The 16127-nt window shown below is 43.5% G+C and overlaps 1 protein-coding gene across 3 annotated transcripts; it reads right to left on the bottom strand.

The window, feature by feature from the left end:
- Window positions 1–671: 671 nt before the first annotated feature.
- On the bottom strand, window positions 672–14505 carry prkcq (protein kinase C, theta). Of its 3 annotated transcripts, none has more exons than XM_069519631.1 (18): window positions 14096–14505; window positions 10260–10584; window positions 7235–7434; window positions 6923–6983; window positions 6073–6253; window positions 5962–5993; window positions 5794–5879; window positions 5196–5325; window positions 4327–4436; window positions 4077–4206; window positions 3808–3977; window positions 3530–3703; window positions 3365–3456; window positions 3171–3233; window positions 2948–3086; window positions 2523–2711; window positions 1731–1859; window positions 672–1587 (listed from the first exon to the last, which is right to left on the bottom strand). In XM_069519631.1, the coding sequence occupies exons 2-18, from the start codon at window positions 10375–10377 to the stop codon at window positions 1429–1431; spliced, it is 2163 nt and encodes a 720-aa protein (XP_069375732.1). In that variant the 5' UTR covers window positions 10378–10584; window positions 14096–14505; the 3' UTR covers window positions 672–1428. The 3 variants fall into 3 exon arrangements, with proteins under 3 accessions (XP_069375732.1, XP_069375734.1, XP_069375733.1); XM_069519633.1 differs by having other exon boundaries at window positions 10260–10573; window positions 14092–14146; XM_069519632.1 differs by lacking the exon at window positions 14096–14505 and adding an exon at window positions 10817–11137.
- Window positions 14506–16127: the final 1622 nt, after the last annotated feature.

Raw genomic sequence — 16127 nt, 5'->3', positions numbered from 1 at the left:
CGAGCACTCGAACAACCGTGAGTCGACCTTCAAATAATTATTTGACTTTTCAGTTTGGTCCATCTGTTAACATGAAGGGGGTAAATGATGTGCACTGCAGCCAGGGGGCGATCCAGATGTCTTGGCTGTCACATCATCTACATTTAAATTCACTGCATGAGTCCAACTTGAAAACAAACTGTGCAAAGGAGAAACTTCTTTCTGTGCTCGTGTGACACAAACGGCATTTTTCATCATTGAAATTAAAAAAACGTTTTAGAAATTGAATGTAGAATAATCCTCAGGATGTTTTCACTAGTTCGTTTAATCTAAATTATAAGAATTATAAGGACCCTTTATATTGAAATACTTTATATTTACATGGAGGGGACCCTCTCTACGGAGGCCGCCATGTTTTTGACATTAGTCCAGACTGGACAAACTAAACACCTTTTGAGTTTTTATGACAATTAAAGTTTACCACAGGTTCTTTTTCATGTTTGGAAGGGGGGGGGGGGGGGGGGGGGGTGTTCAGCTGCAACATGACACTGAACCTTTAAGAGACATGTTGGATGGAAAATCTGAGTTGGTTCCTCCTTCTCTCTCTCTCTCTCTCTCTCTCTCTCTCTCTCTCTCTCTCTCTCTCTCTCTCTCTCTCTGTGTGTGTCTGATGAGTAACAAAACACATCAAGTGTCGTCCAAAAAAAAAACAACAACTCACATTTTATTGTACATGATTGAAAAACTGCAGTATCCAGGGATCTAAGTACCTCATTCAAATAACGGCATCATTAAAACTCCAGAGGTAACTGTGGGAGTCACCTCTGCTGCACAGTAACAGGATTATTCCAGCGACGGTAAAGTTTATCTACAGATGTTGTTAACGTGTTAAAAACGAGTGGAGGCAAAAGAAAAAACAATAACAGGACTAAAGATTTCTTTTCAGTCAAACCACAGGAGGTGAATAAATTATCAAGATGCATCATCAAATTATTACAAACACGTTTTCTATCGATAAACAGCTCGAAGGTGAGGATTCTACAGATTATTCATTACATGCCTATAAAAGGTAATTGAAATAAAGTCTAAATGATTCCTTCGTGGATTTGATGAAGTACATGTGAAGTATCATGATGTAACGAAGGTGAATTTATGATTTTATGTGTTAAGAGTCTCTGATTTTCTTCTTTGCCTCAACACAGAAGTTTTTTTGGTTGTTTCCGAAACTTTTTCGTGGCTTATTTGAGTTTTTATTTTAAAATGCGGAGAGACGTGTTTGTGTGTTCGTGTGCCGTGAACCCAGTCATGTTCATCACAGTTATGTTCGTGGAGACAGTCGAGATCTGTGACATTCATCGTCTTCAGTTTAGTTGTAGTTGCAGTGAAGTGCTGGTCGTGACCGAGCGGCTGGTTTGTAGGTAGTAGGTTGTTGGTCGGGAGGTCAGGGGGTCAACGCGCTGCGATGCGATCGATCCCCGGGTTGACGAAGGAGAAGTTCCTGAACATCGTCTGGTCGACGCTGTTGATGAGAGTCCGGTCGGCGCACGACAGCCGAGGCTTCTCGTTGATGAACTCTTTGTCAAAGTTGCTGCAGTCGCTGGGAGACGTCTGTGAGGAAAAGATTCATTATAGAGAAAGAACAGAGATGTTCAACTTCCTAAATATCTCTGCTGGCTCTTTAGTCGAGCTCTAATTTGTTTAAAACACAAGGTTCTGTCTCGTGGTTTGAGCTTGTGCCCTGCTGCACTTACTAAGGTTGGCCTGAAGGGCGGCACCACCTGCCGTTGCTCCAGGGCGTTCCAGTCGGTGCTGCGGAAGAAACCGTGCTGCCTGATGTTTCCCTTCACTCCCAGCCGCTCCTCAGGTTCTCTGACGAACAGCTGCAGCACAAACACGTGACACAGCAGCTTAACATACGTGTCAGCGAGCACACGGACCGTTCACATCAATATCCGGGAGTTTCCTCAGTTTTAAAAAAGGCCGCTTTCTTTTTCTTTGAATATTTTCTCTATAGTTCTTCTTATATTTTTTTATTCTAAATGTTGAACGACAGTAAAAAATCAGTTTGGGCCTGAAAATGATTCAGATTTAGTTGCATAAGGTAAATTAAAGCTTCCGACTTTTACCATTCTTCATTATGTTTAGTAAAAATATAAAATATGTGATTTATCATTTTATTCATAAAATTAAAAACAAACCAGCAAAAGTGCACATTAACTTTTCCCACAGCCCAAAGTGATGCTTTAAAAATAGCTCTTTTTTTAAAAAAGCTCTTCCCAGTCGTCCGACAACAAGCAAAATATATTTAATATTTAATATTTAATTGACTTTAACCAAATTTATTAATGTACTTTAAATTTAAACCTCATTGTAATTTTGACAAAAAAGTGGATGTCATCCAAACCGCTTTTTTTTTTTTTTTTTAAACCTGAATCACAGAATTAATGTTTCAAGGGAATAATTAATTCCCCTGATCCCGAGAATCATACAGCTGTCCACACACACACACACACACACACACACACACACACACACACACTGACCTTGACTAGAATGTCCTTGGAGTCTTTGTTGAGGGAGTAGGGATAAACAGGGTTGTCCGTGCGTATGGACTGGAACAGCTCCTCCTCGTCGCGACCGTGGAACGGAGAATGACCCATGAGCATCTCGAACAGCAGCACGCCGAACGACCACCAGTCCACTGCGCTGTTGTACTTCTGACCCAACAGGATCTGACACACACACACAGAGAAACATTTAAGATCCGACCACTTCCTCTTGAGCTGATTGTAAAGTCATGTCTTGTTATTCTGACTCCTCGTTTACACTTTTCATTCGTGAGTTTTGTTTTGGACTAATTAGTTTTGCATTTAGCTCGTTCAGACTTTAAACACAATATTTCCTGTTCTACGTTGTAGTTTTTTTTAATCCTTCAGGCTACGATGGCGTGTATTGAGTGTGACGTCACCTCAGGGGCGATGTAGTCGGGCGTCCCACAGAAGGTGGAGGTCCTCAGGTCGTCCTGCATGTTTTCCTTACACATGCCAAAGTCTGCGATCTTTATATGACCCTCGGAGTCCAGCAGCACGTTGTCCAGCTTCAGGTCTCTGAGGACGCAGCGAGGCAAGAAGTCAGAAAACTGCGTGTCACTATTTTCAAATGTTTATCTCCGGCTCCAGCTGAGACTCTACCTGTAAATGATTCCCTTCGAGTGAAGGAACTGGAGCCCACAGATGATCTCGGCTGCGTAGAAGCTGCACAGACAAAGAAAGAGGAGGAGGGAAGCATCAAGTGTTTGTTTAACCTGCTCCCTCACGACCAGAAGCTTCTGGAACAGTTAGAAACCACAGTCATGCATCTTCATTGAGTTAAGTTGTGCACGTACGTGGCTCTGTGCAGGTCAAACTTGCGGACGCTCTGGATGTGGAACATCAGATCTCCTCCGTTCAGATACTCCATCACGAAGAACAGGTTCTCCTGAGAACGAGAACGCAAGAGACGTCAGAGCTGTGGAGGGAACGTCCCCTGATCACTTGGACGTGGTCGTTACCTTGGTCTGGAAGGTGCAGTGAAGGTGCGTGAGGAAAGGATTTTCCCAGGCTAAAGACAGAACCCTCCTCTCCACCATCGTGCACTCGACGTCGTCGTCCATCAGGACCACGTCCTTCTTCAGAGCCTTGATGGCGAAGAACTGGCCGCTCTTCTTCAGCTCGGCTAAAAACACCTTGAACACAGCGAGAACTTCAGGAAAGTGCTGTCGCTGCCGGACAGTTTGTTTTGCTTGTTGCACGTTTAAAGCCTCATTTCTCTGGTGTGGAATCCAGGTACCTTTCCGAAGCTGCCCTTCCCGAGCATCTTGTGCAGGACAAAGTCTTCCAAGGCGAACTTGGCGTGGTGATCTTTCCTCGGGACGGCGTACAGCGGCTCCTCCTGTGTCGACACCTCGGCGACCGACCCGCCGAAGTCTGTGGGCCCGTCCCATGAAATCCCCTGCAGCTCTGCGACAGGTCAGAAAAAACACAAAAGTGCACGTTGTTGAAGAAATAAAGAGGAAATGAACGTGTGCCATGAAAAGAAAGATGTCAGAGCTGGTTTACCTTTGTTCGCAGGCGTAGCTGAGGCCGGTAATCCCATGATTAACCCCGACGGAGCTCGGACTATTCCGGCCTGACCGACGCTTACTGGACCTTCTCGACCGATGATGTCACTGTCTTTGGTGCTTCGGGCCTGAAGGTTAAAGGTAAAACAAACACCATCGTTCACGTTTTATCTTTCTTTGATTTCTACATATATATATAAATGAATTGGCGATCATTCCTAAAAAAGCAGAACATTTGTGCGTCCCACCTGCTGCGTGCTCTCGATGACGGCCAGAGCTTCAGCCATCAGCTTCTGGTTGACGCCGCAGAGGTTGGCGACTTTCGTCTGACACTTGTGATGAACGTTCATGCTGCACTCTGCACGAGTAAAAAGAAATAACTCAACAAAACGAATATAATTTAATGGTATTTTATAAACTGCTCCGCTCATAGACGATGTATCGTCCTCTGGAATAATAATGCGTCGCGTGTTCTTCACATTTTTACATATTTCACATATTATCACAAAACCAGCAGCAACACAACCGACGCCTCACACAGACTCACTACGTCTCTGTGTCGGCTTCTGCTGTTGATTTCACACGGAACACGATATTTCCCAGCAGCAGCTGCTGCAGTTTGTTTTTGGTTCGATCGTCGGACACTTAGAAAGAATTCAGTGAATACTTCGTCCGACCGGAAAGATGGCAGCTGCTGGAGGTCTCATGTTGTGGAATTTAATATCAGGTCACAGTTTGTAGAAATTTGCAGATAAACCCTCGGACTCCCACTGGCATGTGCATGATTACACGTGTGTGCAATGGAATCTTGTGACATGTATTCGTGCATGTATCTGTAGTTTTTTAATTCTGTACTTGTACTTGTACACCACCTCTATTTATCCTGCATATCTGTGTAATTGCACTAGATGTACTTTTCACAGGATGCAGACGTTACATTTCGAAATAATATAATAGAACTATGCTCTTCATTTTTCTACACGTTATTCTGAGGCTGAATTGTCTTTGAGGTTCCTCCACACAAAGCGAAGCCCAAAGCTTCACTCAACGAGACACGAGTCCAGTGTCCCAGAAAAAAGACAAATCTACAGAAAATCATAAGACTCCGTCCTCTCACCCTCACATTTGAGCCCCTGCTTGGCGAGTCCCCACAGCAGAGTCCCGCAGTGTTCGCAGAAGGTGGGACTTTTGTAGTTGTAGACTCTGAACCGGTGCGGCATGTCGATCTTGAAGCGCTCCTTGTGGATCTGCAGAAGAAGAAGACGTCAGGATAGAAACAGAAGAAGGTTCACAAAATCAGTGGAAACGCATTGTTTATCCAAACAGCAGGTAGCAGGCTGTCGTCTCTACCGACTAATGCAACACGAGGAGGGAGTGTTGGGTTTTAAAATGTGTGAGCATTGGACTTGGGTGAAGAGCAATGGATCCTGGGATTGTTTGTCCTGAGGAGGATCCACCCTGCGGAGCCTTCACTGCTCAGGAATGAAAGGACCGAAACTGTCACTTTTTTAAAATGCAGCCTCCGAAGCATGCGGCGCCTGAGTTGAGAACACATATAATTTGTGTTTGGCATTTGTGGTCTTGCACTCATCGAGTCCTCTGAAGGATGTGGTCCATGAAACGGGGACACCGCTCTCGTGTGAGAATCTGCACGAGGTGACTCCAGCATCATATCTACATGTTTTGATGTTTTCACACCCGCTGTAGACGCTCACCATCGTTTCTTTGCTGTTCACGGCCGAACCGGTGCATTTGGCGATAACTTTGTCGATGCATTTTTTGTGGATCGCTGCGTTGCATTCTGAAAGACACAGAGACACGAGCGGGTGTGAGACACGTGGGAAAGGACAAAAAGCATCGTTAGAATTACTGCTGACACTTACGTCTGCACTGGTAACCCTGTTTGTTCAGACCCCTGCGGAGGAGACAGACAGGTTACAAGGAGAAATTCTGGGATGCATTTGTTTTGAATGACTTCTCGGTCGGTCGCGTACCAAACAAACTCTTTGCAGACGGAGCAGAAGGTCGGTTGAGGGAAGAACGTGGCGCTGAACTCGTGACATTTGACGACGTGAACTTTGGCCTGTTTGATGGCACCGCGTCGCTGATGGAGGGCGAACAAGCCGTCTCTCTCCGGCTCAGACTCCGGGTCTCCCTCCGTCTTACCCGCGGCGTCTGAAACACAAACGGCTGCTGAAAACAAGCTGTGTTGTGTTTGTGTCGTCGAGGAGGAAGTCATTCACATCGAATCAGTCGCTCTCTCCACCTGTCGTCCTGAGAGGTGATTTCCTATTTGCTGGATCTAAATATAGAAACGGCCTCGGAGTCGTGTTAATGTCAGGAAAGCACCAGAGAAGAGGAGCCAACACAAAGCACCGAGCACTCAGTGCCGAGGGTCGACCCTTTTATTTTTAGTTTGAGAAAATGTAATTAGGTCGAGAGGATTAAACATTAAGAAAGATCAAGAGACGCAGGATAAAGGACGAGGTGGATTGTTTTTTCCACCTCTGTCGTCGATTAAAGCATTTAGAGAATAAAATAAAGTCGGTGCTTGATTTTGAACTGCATGTGGAAATTATGAATTTCCCTTGTTTTCTTGGAAGCAGTTATTTTGAGCAAATCCAAAAAGCTGAAAAGTGAATTCTTACTCACTAAGAGTTCAAAGTACAAAAAAAAATCTTCTTCTCTTCTTAAGAAGAACCATCCTCAAAAGAAAACGATTTTTGATTTTTTTTTGGTTGGTCACTGATTTCATTTCAAGATAGTTTCAGCTTCGGAGATGTTCGGCTGTGTGTGTGTGTGTGCACACGTGTCAGTTGGGGGGGGGGAGTTTGAAGCACTCACCGCTCTTCTCCAGGTAATATCTGGCCTCCATGAGCAGGCGACCCTGAGGCTTCAGCTCCAGCTGAAACAAGGAGAAACAGAAACTGTGAAACAAATGTGACGACTTGGAAAAAGACAGTTAATTGAATGAAAGGGGAAGTTTGTGGCTTCAGGCTGTTGATGCACATCACAGTTTGTGGCGCTGACACAGGCCGACGCTGTCTGGCACATGAAACGCAGACCAACAAACCAGACAGGATTTTCAGCAGCAGTAAACACTACTACTAGTATACGACGACACCTTGTAGTACACTGTACATGCAACACACTTACCCAGATCTCCAGCTTGCCGTTCTCCTTCTTGCACCGCGTCGCCAGCGTGTCCAAAGCCACCGTGGCCTCAGACTTCAGCTCGGCCGTCTGGTCCTTCACCATCACGTGCATGATGCGGCCGCGGTGGATGTGGGCATCGAACGTAGTGCTCCACGGCGGGTACATGGTCGGCTTCTTCTGCTTGTACACTTGACCTTTTTCTGTAACGACAGAACGTGCACATACTTCTGCTCGTTACTTCGACTTTAATGCGATGCATTTAACTCGTGGGGGGTTTGATTAATGGCCATGGACACGATTTCCTGCCGGTGATGAAAACGGACACCAGGAGTTAATCTGTACCATCGCTGGGAGGATTAGATGCTGTTTTTCTGCCTCTCGCTCCCATCAACAGCTCAGTCCTCGTATTTAACGTTATGACATCTGATTCTCGTCTGCTGCCGCTGGTGCAACATTTAATTTGCGGATTATTCGATATCTGAAGGGTTTGACCAGCGGACCATCATCAGACCTTTACGTGACACTGAGACGGAGAGATTTTCATCCCACGGCCTTCATAATTGACATCTGCTCATTTTTTTTCCTCCGCACCAACATCCTGCATATCCACTTACATAACCACCACATGCCGTCCTTCAACAATAAAAGCCCACTAAGCTTTTTAACTCGCAAAGTGATCTGCGGCCTTCTCCATCAGCGGCTCATCGCTTGTCTCTCCGCCGGCCTCGCAGCTGCCATCTGTGCTGATTAAAACGCCCGGAGACGAAAATATTAACCGCTCACATCAGCTACGTCTGCGTGTGTGTGTGTGTGTGTGTGTTTAAGGTTTCCTTGCGACGTTGTGCAGATAGAGAGGTGACATGTTTTGGTGTCAGCCAGTTCCTGTGTTATTCTTTGAAACAGTATGGAGGCGTTTTAGACGTGAGGTCGTGTTTTCATTTACATTCACACACGTTAAAGAGACTTTAAACCAGCAGAGGATGAAAAACTTCAAAGTTATTGTAGTTTTTCTTCTTCTTGTGTGTTTTGTGCGTCCGCAGTCACACGACAAAAAACAAACACTCAGCTGCTTTGCCTCATTTGAACAAGACTCTAACATGGAAGTGAACCAAGAACGGCTCAGTGGGCGGCGGCAGTGACGAGCCGTCAAACTGTTTCCCAGTAGCGCAGGGGGAGAGACGTCTCGTGAACATAAATACAAATAGGAAACAGCTATAAATCTGTTATAAGAGAAGTTACAGAGGAGGTTTGTACGTGTAACTAAAGGCACAGAGCTGTGCTCACTCCTCCTTCACCTCTTTTCTTTTGTTTCTGACCCTCAACCCTCTTCTGGACGTTTTATTCCAGATCTTTGTTTCAGTATGTGTGTGTCGAGAACTGTTCCTCTTCTCAGCTTAGCGTAGAATTTTCAGAGGTTTGAAATAAACTTTGAAAGAACAATTCAGGTTCTACGTTCAGTGAGTCGAGCTTCACTGAACTTTGCATAAACAGGTGAACAGCAGCAGCTCTTGATTTGCTTTAACAGTCTCAGAAAGAAAACTGCAACGAGCAGAACAAGCAAACAGCCCCTTCAGGATTTCATTCTGCTGGAAGTGTCAGGGTCACAGTTTGTAGAAATGTGCAGATAAACCCTCGTAATGGAATCTTGTGACATGTAACATGCATGTATCTGTAGCTTTGGGGGATTCTGTACTCGTACTTGTATCCATACTACCTCTATGTACCCTTCATATCCGTATAATTGCACTAGATGTACTTTATGTAACGTATCTTTGAGATGATAAGGTTTTAGTCTCTCTGGCGTGAAGCTGACTTCTGGGCGAGCTGAAGAACTTAAACTGTTTTTGAAAACAAAATCAAACTGGTTCGGTTCTGAACACGACCTGGCGGAGTCACAAAAGAAGAAGTATCTTTGTAGAGGATTTTAAACGAAAGCTGTTTGTCTATGCGTCACATCAGTTTCTATTTGAAAATGAACTCGGCAGCGGTGAGCCAAAAAAAAATGCAGTTTTTCTCGGCCGTGGGAGTTTCTCATCATCAGCTCTTAATTTTACAAACTAGGCGTGGAGCGTGTGAGCGAGGCGTCATCAGCACCGAAACCTCTGACACTCTGAGTGTGATGGAGGTCAACGTGCCGACAGGGAGGGAAAATCAGATGTTGCTCATGTTTAACGTTGTCTTCATATTTAACTGTAAATGAGCTGCAACAATACAGAACGGCATGGATGGTAAAAAGAAACTGAATGATCCAGTGAGTCAGTGTTTCATGAAATAACAGACTCGTAGGATCAGTCGTGTGGTTTTGCAGAAGAGGAAAAGAAACATCAGGACCCTCCTCTTTCCTCCCTGTGACACAGTTCACTCATATCCACCACCAGTGGTTAAAGATAGCCAGATGCAGAACAAAGATATCCGCCGCCTGTCTGCTATCACCCTGAGAAGCTTCACAAAGTTTTGACACTGGACGAGAATCGACGACCACAAGGAAGATCGTTTTAAAAAATGAAGGATGTGGAGGTTTTATGTGTTAAAAATGGATTCATGGATATTTATTTACCGAGCTGTCTCTGCCTGGTGTTTAATTCCTTCAGCGTTTCCGTTCCCTCGTCGTCAACAAGCTTTTTAAAAATGAAAATAACCGATTCTGTAAGAAAACCTCAAAATATCCCCGTCTGACTTCAGAGCACAGAAACAAAACAAATCAATTTCAGGTCAAGTAATGCTGGAGGCCGACGCGTGTGACTGTCAGTATTATGGTGCAGAGACGCTAAATTTAGATGCTAACTAGTAATTAGATCTCCTAGTGCTAAACCAAAGGTAGAGAGACTGGTCTGTGGCAGCGTTGTTGTGTCTGGTGCATGCACGAGGAACAATGGGCCTGTGTGTAGTAAACTGAGATATTACTGTTTCCTGAAGTTTTTGAAAATCTGCACCTGCAGTGACTTTAAACGAGCCGTCAGGATTTCTGTAACTTTGTGTGACGTCACAACCACCACAGGCCTGATGAACCAGAGGAGCTGCTCACCTGTGTCGATGGCCTCCTTCATGTAGACGGCACAGTACGGGCTCAGCACCTCCTCGTGGTACGCCAGACCGGGATCCATCTCAAAGTTGGAGAAGCCGATCCGCAGGAAAGGCGACATGTCTGCGGACGATTCCTCAAAAAAAATCCACAGGAAACCTCCAGGTGGTTTTCACCTTGCGAAAGCAGCGCCAGCAGATGAGATTTCTCAGATTTAGTTTTGATGCTGCAGCAGAGGAGCGATGGGCTGGCAGACGAGGACGAGGAGGAGGAGGAAGAGGAGGAGGGGGCTCGCTTTTTTTTTTTCGCCCTTGACACTTGTCACGATCTGTGAAAGGAAGAGAGAGAGGTTTCATTACCTGTGACAAACGGAACCACAAGAACTCGCTGTCAAGTTTCCCCTTTCGCTCGCCTCGTGAGCGTCTCCCCGTGTGGACACAAAAACAGATCCACCGTAGAAAAGTTGACTGTGAGAGCACGGGAAACTATTTTGCACCGAAAATCCCCGGAGCAAGATAACGAAGCAGCTTCTGAAAGTCACAGCAGCTAAAACAAAATACCTCGAGGAGCCGTAAACACCAGCTGTCACAGAGTCCTCCAGCCCCTCGCTTCACAATAAGAGATCGGCTGTGAAGATAACGACAGTCCCACTCTGCAGCAGTTTTTGATGTCAGAGTGTTGGTGACGGTCGATGTGATATCTGAGGCCTGTGTGTGTGTCTCTGTGTGTGTGTGTGTGTCTGTGTGTGTGTGTGTCTCTGTGTGTGTGTCACGGCCTCTGGTGGAGAGCAGGCTCAGAGGTGACTATTAATAGAGCTGAAATACTAAACTCAGATCAGGAATATACGACCGCATGAGCCTGAGTCCGCAGTGCTTTCTGTCAGAAGTTGGCAGACGTCACCTCCTTTACCGTAACTCCCACTGACCCTGAGTCAGAGGAGTCATGTGATCAGACACACGCAGAGACACGCAAAGGCCAGAAAGAAATGATCAATGATTCCGAAGATGTCGTTTTCAAAACCTCAGATGTTTTCACAGTTTAACCATAAACTTTACCAGAAATAAAATAAAACACAAGTTCTACCTAATATACAGAACTTGATTGAAGAAATTCAAATATAAATACACGTCTCATTTGGATTTTTTTTTTTCATCAGCCCACCGATGAATCCGTCGGGCTCTGTCTCACTGTGACATAGTATCCATGACAACCATCACCATGACGTCTGCAGCAGCTCTTGAACGCATCGTGCACTCACTGTGTTAAAATCACTTAATGACTCTTTACCACTTTTCTCTCCAGTAAATATCGAATTTTTCCACAATAAATAAAATCAGAGTCCTTCAGCTCAAACAACCACAGACTCAAACACGTGAAACATGCAGAGCTGCAGACGCCTCCCGGCTGTGTTGATGCAGAAGGAGTAAAACCTCCGGTGCTGACGTTACGACGAAGTAACCACACTTCCTGTGTCGGGGCGATTTCCTTTTTTGTTTTGAAGCTTCACAGGTGGAGCCGTTGCAAACCAGAGATTAAAAATGGCGCCAAATACAAAGCAAAGCCAGAGAAACTTGAAAACTTTAACAATAACATTAATATCTGCGGCCTGGTCAACTTCCGTCCACAAACACTGCGCCTATGACTTGTGACTTTGATTTAAATTTGAAGCCAGTTTCTTTACTCACTCAACATAAAATAAAAGATTTCACCACAGACGATCTCGGGAGGAAACGAGCTGCAGCTTTGGAGCCGATGGAATGTAAAGCATCGGGCCTGTGGTGACGTCCTAATGGGATTAATCCGTCCGAGCCCCTTTTCTTTCCTTCTCATAAAGTAACCGCACAATACATGTAAGTAGATTTAACCGTGACCAACACAGGGGTCATTGTGAAAACAATCTGCTGATCCTGACATTTAAAATTTAATCTTTGACTGTTTTGAACCCGAGCAGCTGCTGCTGGAGTCTGATGTGATTTTCCACACAAACACAGACTTTTATTTTCATTTCCATTTTTAGTGAGAGGAATTAATGTTGAGTTAACGGCAGATCTGTGTGTGTGTGTGTGGGTGGATGTGTGTGTGGTTGTGTGTGCAGGGGTCAGATCATTGCCGATGGGCGTAGTGGATTCTCTTTGCTGCAGCCACCCGCCGACACTTAAATGCCACATGCACACATCCTCAAACACACATGGGGCAAGGGGAAGGTCAAGAGCTCGAGACCTTTCAGAGACCTTTCAGGTGAGAAGTCAAAGGAGCCGCCCACCTGACGCTCTGTACTGACCACGCCAAAGTTCAGCCTGTGTGTGTGTGTGTGTGTGTGTGTGTGTGTGTGTGTGTGTGTGTGTGTGTTTGACGAGGAAGGGGGAAGTCTTTGTTGTTGTTGACAGTCGCTCCGTGTGTGTGACAGAAACCTTTTGACTACAGCTGCTGCTTCTACAAGAGCCCACACACACTCAGACGCCCTGAAGTGGCCTCATTCAAAGACGTGTGTTAACTTAAGGTTTATATTTAAAGGTGCAGTGTGTAGAATTTAGTGATGTCTAGTGCTGAAGGTTCATGTTGCAGCTGAACACCCCTCACCTCACCCTCTCCTTCCAAACATGAAGAAGAACCTGTGGTAAACTTTAATTAAATATAAAAACCCAAAAGGTGTTTAGTTTGTCCAGTCTGGACTAATGTCAAAAACATGGCGGCCTCCGTAGAGAGGGTCCCCTCCATGTAAATATAAAGTATTTAAATATCAAGGGCCTTTTCTGGGGTAAAGAAAAACTACAATTCATACAATTTAGATGAAACGAACTAAACATCATGAGGATTATTCTACATTCAATTTCTGCCAATAGATCCTTTCACCTGAATCTTACACACTGGACCTTTAAGTTAAGGTTTAGGTTTAAGGGTTTAGGTTTAAGTTAAGGTTCGGGTTAGGTGAGCAGTAACTATGGTTCAGGTTTGAGTCAGTCTCCAGGAAATCGATGAGCAAACGAGGAATCATCTTCTAGTAAAAACTGTCAAAACGAGACCATTTCCCAGGAAATGGAATTCAAAGTTTTCTGCGTGGGGATGTAACTACAGTACTTTTACTCAAGAGCTGCACTTGTGTAGTTCTAAGGGTACTTCGTATTGTTATCCTCCAAATACTGCACATTTTACTCCACTTTATCTCAGAGCTACAATTTTAATGCAGGATTTCTACACAGAAACACCCGATCAGTTTCAAATATCACATTAATGTGTTGATTGTTATGGATTAAACAACGTAAAACACCTGTACAGATAAAAGCTGCTTCATTTTGGATCAGCTACGATAATAAATTACTGCTTATAGCACAAGTTTGTGTAATACTTTCATTTATACTTCCAAATTAAAGGTTAATATTGAAAATTAATTGAGTTTGAAAATGGTTAACTATAGGTTTAACAATCAACGTGTATATAATTATAAAATATTAAATAGCAGCAAACTACACATCACAGTTATTTACAGTTACAGAGTTTATAAGAGGGATGAACTTTATCATATTTATTTCACTACTATAAATTCTAATCACTTTGCAGGTTACACACATTTAAAGTAGTTAAAATGATTGCTCACATTAAATCATCAAGAAAAATATGCAGGTCATAAAATAAAAATGTATATAAAATACTGTTTGGATGTATTTAAGTACATTTAGTTGATAATAAATCCAAATATAAAGATATATTCTAAATCCAGCATCGTTACAAGTAAAAGCAAAATACAAAGCGTGAGTAAATATCACACACATGACACATGTGAAGTGTGTAACTGTCACATACGTGTGGTCTGATGTGTGTGTTTATTAAAATGAACTGACCTGTGGAGGATTCAGTGTCTCCTGAGGTTGTGTCTTCTCCACATCTGAACTTCACTGACTCAGAACCAGAGGCTGCAGCTCAACACACCGTGAGGCGTTCACTGACCGTCCGGATAGTGCGGCTTCACGCCAGAGACACAACACAAACCGTCACATTCTGATGAACAAAAAGTTGCCTGTTGTATTTTTCCCCCGAACATTTCATCCGGATCGAGATTCGTGAAAATAACAAGTAGGCGACTGGAAGCGTGTTAACAGCTTTTTAAAAACCAGCCGCAGCAAAGTGTGCAGGGTCCCTGAACGCAGCACAGATCCGTCACCCACACAAAGTGAAAGAAGCTCAGAGACACGTTTAAAGACAAACCTCACATTCACAGCTCCACGTCCTCTGAGCTGAGAACTGTCACTGTGCATGGGAAGATCTTTGAATCTGACCTTTAAACCTGATTTTCAAAAACGAATAATCCACATAACTTTGGTCGAAAAGGGCTCATAGCGCCACCTAGTGTCTGAAACCCTCGAGGGCCTGGCAGGGGTGATGCCCACGTAGAGTCGACGGTTTGGGGAGGAAGCCAGGGGGCGGTAGAGAGTGATGTGATACAGCTTTGATGGCCATGGCAACAATACACAGTTTTATTCTTATTATTTATAAATTAGATTAATTATATTACTGTTAATAATTATGAATTGTACGTGTACATTACAATTCCCAATCCTTGTTTAAATTATTATTATTATTATCATCATCATCATTAGTTCTAGGCCAGTTTAGATTTGTGAGACCAATGCAGATATTTTGGGAAACAGAATTTGTAAATGATTCCTAAAGTGTTGATGTCAAACACTTATGATAAAGAAATGTGATTGAGGATAGATTGTCTTTGGTTTTTTTTACAGTTTATCTATAAACTTATCACAAATATTTAAAAAACAGCAGCCGCTCACTGTAACTCTGCAAAATAAATCATGAGAGGTTATTTAAATGTACCAGTGCTCTTATTTTTCTGTTTGTTCGGATTCAAAACTTGTTGATTGAGCAAATTTTACCCGAGAGGAATTTTCCAGAATTGAGAAGACAAGATAAAAAAAAAAAAAAACTAGGGTCAAGAAAACAACACTGACTTTAAAGATGTTTCTTGAAAACTCCGTTGAATCGTCTCAGGGAGTCGTTCACGTGTTAAACTCTGGTGAACGTGAAGATTCTCCATCGTTAAAATAAAGATCGTGTCTCGTTTGTGTCACGTGCTCAAAGAACAAAACTTTGAATGAGAAGAAGATGGAAGAAGGTGACCTGAGAGTTTTAATTAATGAAAAGCAGTGACAGACATAATAGTTCATAGTTTGTCCACCAGGAGGTGCCAGTGTTCATGTAATGATGATGATGATGATGATGATGATGATAAATTGATGGAATAAGTAAAAGTGTAACCTGATTAATTTAACGAAAATATATTTTGTTTATGTTTATTTTACTAAACCACCAATCTGTGTGTGTGTGTGTGTGTGTGTGTGTGTGTGTGTGTGTGTGTGTGTGTGTGAGTGAGGTCACACTTCCTTCCGATAACTGTTGAGTGTTTGGCATATTTAATTGTTCAGGCGCTGCTGTTCTCACACACACACACACACACACACACACACACACACACAGTCATAATTACAGTTTACACAGAGAAGATTTACGACACAGTCTTTGTGCGTTAAGCAGAAACAGAGAGAAAAAGTCCAGATGTCCTTGTTGGTGCTGTTCGTTTACTGTTCACATAGAAACATGGACCCGGTCACTGACTCTAATCTTCTCATCTTTATATTGACAATATTGTGTATTTTAGTTTTATTGCTTCTTGTATTTTACTATGATTTATAATCATCTGGTTACGGTCTGAAGTTCTTCTCCTGTACTTCACTTCTCTTCACTGTACTGTACTCTACTGTACTTTACTTCTCTTCTGTACTTTACTGTCCAGTCTCTACTGTACTCTTATGTACTTGACAGTACTGCGAGGTACAATAGAGGACAGTATATTTAACTTTC

This window comes from Paralichthys olivaceus, chromosome 23, assembly GCF_024713975.1.
Source record: "Paralichthys olivaceus isolate ysfri-2021 chromosome 23, ASM2471397v2, whole genome shotgun sequence".
NCBI lineage: Eukaryota > Metazoa > Chordata > Actinopteri > Pleuronectiformes > Paralichthyidae > Paralichthys > Paralichthys olivaceus.
Note: the sequence above shows the minus strand (reverse complement) of the source record. Positions and strands in the feature narration are given on the sequence as shown.

Excerpts from the sequence above, each read along its gene's own strand:
- prkcq (XM_069519631.1), bottom strand. The coding sequence starts at position 10,377 with ATGTCGCCTTTCCTGCGGATCGGCTTCTCCAACTTTGAGATGGATCCC. Across the intron at positions 6,254-6,922 it reads ATATTACCTGGAGAAGAGCG|ACGCCGCGGGTAAGACGGAG; the intron begins GTGAGTGCTTCA and ends TTTGTGTTTCAG. Across the intron at positions 3,087-3,170 it reads TCGAAGGGAATCATTTACAG|AGACCTGAAGCTGGACAACG; the intron begins GTAGAGTCTCAG and ends CTGCGTCCTCAG.